Source organism: Medicago sativa, chromosome 4, assembly GCF_051527215.1.
Source record: "Medicago sativa cultivar Bolivia chromosome 4, Bolivia_mono, whole genome shotgun sequence".
Taxonomy (NCBI): domain Eukaryota; kingdom Viridiplantae; phylum Streptophyta; class Magnoliopsida; order Fabales; family Fabaceae; genus Medicago; species Medicago sativa.
The window spans coordinates 25,763,624-25,770,230 of NC_140752.1; the positions used below are offsets into that span (position 1 = coordinate 25,763,624).

At 32.7% G+C, this 6,607-nt stretch overlaps 1 protein-coding gene across 1 annotated transcript; it reads right to left on the reverse strand.

Moving 5' to 3' along the window:
* Window positions 1-4,455: 4,455 nt before the first annotated feature.
* On the reverse strand, window positions 4,456-5,462 carry LOC146927276 (uncharacterized). The gene is made up of 2 exons (XM_085707051.1): window positions 5,092-5,462; window positions 4,456-4,918 (listed from the first exon to the last, which is right to left on the reverse strand). Exons 1-2 carry the CDS (start codon window positions 5,460-5,462, stop codon window positions 4,456-4,458), a joined length of 834 nt encoding a protein of 277 aa, XP_085563177.1.
* Between the last annotated feature and the right edge of the window lie 1,145 nt (window positions 5,463-6,607).

Consider the following 6,607-nt stretch of genomic DNA (forward strand, 5'->3'; position numbering starts at 1 on the left):
TCAGTACTGCCTTTACACGTAAGTTCCTTAATCTCCTGTTAGTGCCAGCAACAAAAAAATGTGTGTGTGTGTGTGTGTATATATATATATATATATATATAGAGGACATATCTAGTGAGAATGACTTTCTTATGTGAGAATGTGAGAATATATTATCAGCCCTTTAGATTAAAATGAAGGGCTTAGATTTAATGTACCAATAAAACCATCCTGTGGACCATCACCTTCTTCTTTTCATTCTCTCGTTGATTCCTCTTCTTCTTCCTTCAAAATCTGCTATTTCTTCTTCCCCTCACTATCATTAATTTTTTTCCGGCAACCCAACCCTCTCTCCTTGATTCCAGATTTAATTTCAAGCTAATGCCTTTGTTCTTCACAATCTCTCTCGACTAATCTCAACCCAATTTAAGAAATAAAAACATTTCATTTTCAAATCTTATAATCCATTTTCTCTGAATTCCATTGAAATCAATTTTGACCCTTTCTTTCACAGTATTGTGAGATTAAATTCAACTCCATGAATTCAATTATTTTGGGTTTTGCAATTGTTAATTTCTGTAAGTAAATTAATCAAAAACATATTTGTGTTTCAATTTCAACAATACGAAAGATCAAAAACCCAAGTCCTCAATTTGTACACATCTCTCTGTTTTCGTTGAATTGAAAAGAAAAAAAAAAACTAGAGACAACAATCTTTGGGCTTTCATGTTTCTACAAATTTTGTAAGAAATAAAAGAAATATTTTTGAATAGTTTTCTGACACTTTTTTTCTCTCAGAAGATGAATAGTTCAATGAAAAGGAGAAATGTTGGAGAACAGTAGAATACAGGAGTGTCACGTGATTGTTTTAATTGATGATTAAATCTCAACCATTCCTTTTTAATCTAATGACTCATATCCATTCTCATGATTCTCATATATAATGTCATTCTCATATGATACATTCTCTATATATATATATATATATATATATATATATATATATATATATATATATATATATATATATATATATAGGGATTTGCTAGAACACACCCACTGGTTTTTATGTGGGAGTGTTTTAGCAAGCTACACCTTAAGGTGTATTTAACTACTTTTTAGTTATAACTTGCTAAAACACACCTTCTAAAAAATAAGTGGGTGTATCCTAGCAAATGCCTATAGGAGTTGCTAACATACACCCACTTATTTTTTAGAAGGTGTGTTTTAGCAACATTCACCTTAAGGTGTATTTAACAACTTTTTAGTTATATCTTTGCTAAAACACACCTTAATAAAAACTAGTGGGTGTATCCTAGCAAACCCCATATATATATATATATATATATATATATATGACTTGATTACCACCAATTTTCCCTCATAACTCTCATGTAATCTAATCTAATGGGTTTTTTTTTTTAAGGAAAGAAGCTTATATCATTTCATTACTTAAAATGTATTCAATACAATTTGGAATTTCTACCAAAATCTAGAAACTAACTAAAGATGTGGTCTCCTTAACTAATCTATGGGCTATCTCATTTGTTTGTCTCCTGACAAACTCAACACTAGAGTTGACATAATATTGTTCAAAGATAGTTTTACAATTATGGATAATCATCTCAAATTCTGTAACATCCTGACGTGCAGATGAAAAACTATCCACCACTTTTTTGGCATTAAGCTCAAAATCGATAGGTCCCAAGTGTAATCTAATGGGTTAAATCGTCGTCAATTTAACAATCTAATCTAATTGTCCAAGCTTAAACTAATTTTCCAAGTTAATTGACCCGTCTTCCAATTTTGACTTCATATGTAGGAAGGGAAGCATTGGAAACTCATTCATATGTAGGAACACTTTTTACCTATACATGTTCTATGTTTAATTTAGAAATACAATTTTCTCTTTTGCTTGATTATGGCCTTCAGTTGAAAATTCAGAATTTATAATTAGTATTAAATGTACAGCTAAAAAAAAGGCTAAATCAATAATACTAAAGTTGAAAAATCAAAATTTAAAATTAGTATTAAATATTACTTAAAAATTCCTCATATGCTTAAGTTAGATTTCTTTTATTTTTTATAAGAGAAAAATGAACATTTTAAAGCAAAATCAGTTTTACATAATTTTGGTATTGAAAAAAATGTTGTAAAATTAATTTTATTACAATTTTTAAAAAAATTGTGCAAAATTGATTATAATTGATACATTATTTTACAATTGCAAAAATGTTCTTTAAATATTTCTTTTTACAAACTTTTCAACGATAGAGGAAATATTCAAATCATTAAAAACGTAAAAATAATCAAACCTATAATTGCTTGAAGAAAACCATGAAAGAAGTACTAATTGTAGCTTTTTGATTATGCGAGTGGCAAGTATCATAAAGGATCTTACAAAAAAAGTAAAATATAAAGCGGAGATTGAGCCAAAAATGGTCCCCAGTTGAAACAAGGATGGGAGAAGGGACGGACACAAAACTATAGTTAGTACCTTTCAAAAAAAAAAAAAAAAAAAAAAAAAAAAAAAAAAAAAAAAAAACTATAGTTAGCTATCTTCGCCATCTCGTTCACGAACTAAAGTTTCGTACCATATGTTAAAGTTATGTGCATTGTGGTAGTTCTTAATAAAAGGAAAAAAAAAAAAAAAAACTTATACTGTATCACTTAAGTTATATAGAAATTCTTGAACCCAAGAGTTAAGAATAATGAGTTCTTGATTCATCACTAATTCTCTCTTTAAAGTCATGCATTCATACACACTAGCACAAATTTGTAATATCATTTTATTTTGGGTAAATACATGATTTGGTCCCTTAACTTATTTATGCATTTCATTTTGGTCCCTTAACTTTAAATTGTCTCAATTTGGTCCCATAAGTATCTCTCTGTTTACCAAAGTGGTCCATTCCGTTATTTTATTTTTTCAAAAAACGTTAACTTTGGCCAGGTAAGCTTCCACGTGGGCCTATCAGTAGATTACATGGCAGATTACATGGCAAACATTGTCAGCAATATAAAAAGGGAAAGATTGGTGAAAATTAGGGTTTTTGTTATCCTCTTCCACCATTCCTCTTTTTCTCCATCGTGACCCTCCTTTCTCTTCTTCCACCATTCTTTTTCTTCTTCAATCTCCATATTTCCACCTAGAATTTCGAACCACACAACCCATTCACCTGAAATGTCGAACCAGACATCAAAAACTCCTTGGTTTCACGAAAATTTGTATGCATCTGGATCTGTTGGGTCAAGTTTGAGATGAAGGTCAACACCAAATTGTAGGTGTGGAGAAACAGTTGTAATTCGAAATGTAACTGATGCATTGAATCCTAATTGTGGGAAGAAATTCTGGGGTTGTAGAAACTATAGGAATTCGAGTGACAAAGGATGCAGTTACTTTAAGTTAGTTTATGAAGATGATGTTATGGATGAAAGGGATTTGAAGATTGAAAAACAGGAATTGAAGAGTGAAAAACAGAAGAAAAAGAAAAACAAGTTGAAGAGTGATTTATCAAGAACAAGGAAATGGTTGATAATGGCTTTAATTTTTGGATTTGTATGCTTTGGGATTGTGTTGGTCTTAGGAACAGTGTTAGTTTGCAAAACCACATCCATGATGAGTGGAAATTATTTGAAATAGGGACACAGATGTATTTAGGTTTTGTTATGAATTAGTGATTGTTTAGGTTGATTATGAATGAATGTAATGTGAAGTGTTTGATGAATGAATGAATGCAATAGTTTTAATGAATTGTGTTTTATGGATGTTCTGTTTAAGCATATAATGTTGACATGAACCTTTTAAGATGCTATAATAGTGTGACATGAATTGGTATAAAATGCTACAGTTATGTTGAATTGAAACTGTAACTTGGAAAAGGGCTATATCAGAAACTGTATTATAGGTTGCTATAAGGCATTAAAAAGTGCTTAATAGCACATCATTCCATATATTAATAAGTGCATTACAACAAACTAGTAGCAATGTCACAGCACTAAGTGCTTAACAGTTAAAAAGTGCTTAATATCAGTCAATAGCACATTTTACATTCAAAAAGTGCTTAATACCATTTAACCAAAAAGACAGTCAAAAGTGCTTAATAGCACAAATTACATTCAAAAAGACATTCAACATGCTTAATTTCTAAGGCTGAGATGCAGACCCTACCCCTTCCTTCTTTGACAACCTCTTTCCTTTCTTTTGTGCTTGTGTTGGTTGAGTTGCAGCAACTTGCTCCACATTCTTTCTCTTCCTAGGTGATCTCATTTTCTTTTGATTTGGTGGCTGAGATGGTTGTGTTTGTGGCTGAGAAGCTTGTGTCTGACCTGGTTGTTCTTGGTTCACATTCTTTCTCTTCCTTGGTGATCTCATTTTCTTATGAATTTATGGTTGAGATGATTGTGCTTGAGAATCTTGTGTCTGTGACTGAGAAGCTTGTGTGTCTGTGAATGAGAAGCTTGTGGCTGAGAAGCTTATGCTTGTTGATGAGAAGCATGTGCTGCTTGTGCCTGAGAAGATGATGCCTGTGCTGGTTGTGTCTGAGTAGTAGCTTGAGTCTCTGATGCAAGTGGTGGTAGTGTTTGTGAAGGTAGTGTGCATGTGCTTTTGTTGTGTCCAGTTTGCTTGCACCTACTAGACTTAATTCCAAAAGTGGCTCTCTTCATCTGTTTGTCATCTCTCATCAGCTCACTTGCATCCAATCTCCTCTTCTTTTTAGGTCTACCTTTTTGCCTTTTCACAGGTGGTGGTTGAAGATCAGTGCATGTTGTGGTCTCCCATAGATCTTGGCCATTTATTGGAAAATTTATGTTGGAGTAACATTCTGCATATTGCTCTTTCTTGAATATTGATGGCACATAGTCAGCTATCTTGTGATTTTTGTATTTCATGCAAGCAATGGCATGACAGCATGACAGTCCTGTCCACAACCATTTCCTGCAATCACACACTTTGAACAGTTTATAGCAAACTTGTCTCCAGTGTTTGACATATGTATAACTTGGAAATCATTATCTCCACCCTGCCTACATTAAGGTTAACATCATATTGGCACCATATTTCACCAGATGAATATAAATAAAAAAAGTGATGTATTAAGTAACACATACCTTACTTCCCAATTATTAGTATAAGAAGATTCCTTTTCAAGTTTTTTCTTGATATTTGGCAGCACTTCACCATCAACATACTTAGCAATTTTCTCCCTATTGAGCTGCCACCTTTCCATCACATACACTTTGATATCCTCCAACATAGAAACCACAGGCTTGGACCTTGGAACAACAATAACAGCATTGAATGCTTCTGATATGTTATTCACTAGTGTGTCACACTTTGAATCACCTTTAAACATTTCCCTAGTCCAATGCCTTGGTTCAATCTCACACAGGTAGTTAAAGGCTTCCTCACTTATTTCCTTAATTGCCTTCATCTCCCTCTCAAATGCATTTATGTATGTTGCCTTTGCTGCCCTCCACATCAATTCTTTCAACTTTTTCCCAGGGAATCTCTTCTTAAGGTTGTTAACAAAGCAAAGTAGGAGAAAAAATCTGGGTCACAGTCTAGTGTTTCTTCTGGTCCTACATACTCAGGGTCCATAAAGCTACTAAATTCCCCAGCATGGTACCACACACTCAAAGATTTGGTCCGTCTGTTTGTTACCATTAATATAAGAAAGGGAAAAAAAACATAATCAATTTTATGCACAATATTGAAAAAAGGCAGGACCACTAAATACACAAGAATATACAACCCTAATTTAACATATACAAATTCAACACAACAGACAAAAATTGACTTTTGAGAAGGAATAAACAATACATAAACCAAATCCATGCATACAGAACCTTAAAAGGTAACAAATTCATTGAAATTTTTGAAAACCCTAAACAAATTTTCGCAACCCAAATTAGGCAAATAAACATGTTTTAACTTGAAATTCACAAAGAAGAATATGAAATTAGCCTTAATCAGTTAAAAATTCATTGAAATTTCAAAACTCTAGAGAGTTTCGAAACCCTATTCAGAAATTTTTTTTCTTCGAAACCCATGAGATTCGCGAAGAAGATGATGAAACTAACGTGGACTTTCGCTTTGCTTCTTGAATCTTCTTCATTTCCAGCTTTTTCTTCTTCGTTTTGCAGATTTCTTCAACTTCTCTCTCTGGGTTTTCTTTCTCCTTCTCTCTCTACCTTTTCTTCATTCTCTCTCTAACTTCTAAGAAATGTAACGTTTTGATTACGTGGAAGCTTACCTGGCCAAAGTTAACGTTTTTTGAAAAAAACTAACGGAAGGGACCACTTTGGTAAACGGAGAGATACTTATGAGACCAAATTGAGACAGTTTAAAGTTAAGGAACCAAAATGAAATGCAAAAATAAGTTAAGGGACCAAAGCATGTATCTACCCTTTTATTTTCATGGCCTTCCTTTCTTTATAGTTAGCTTGAGTCCTAGTACTGAGTTTTTTTTTTAAGAGGCAAAAAGATATTATATTGAAATAAAAAGGCACCAATGATGCCAATATCAAAGGTACCAAATGGATACAAACACAGCTTCACCGTATTCAAACAAATAGCACCACCACAAACAGCAAAAGCAACTCCTACGGCTAAATTATATCATCC

What these genes read in the sequence shown, in the direction of transcription:
- LOC146927276 (XM_085707051.1), bottom strand. Translation starts at nt 5,462, where the DNA reads ATGTGGAGGGCAGCAAAGGCAACATACATAAATGCATTTGAGAGGGAG. An exon ending in ACTAATAATTGGGAAGTAAG is followed by an intron (nt 4,919 to 5,091) that starts GTATGTGTTACT and finishes GTGTGATTGCAG; the next exon opens with GAAATGGTTGTGGACAGGAC.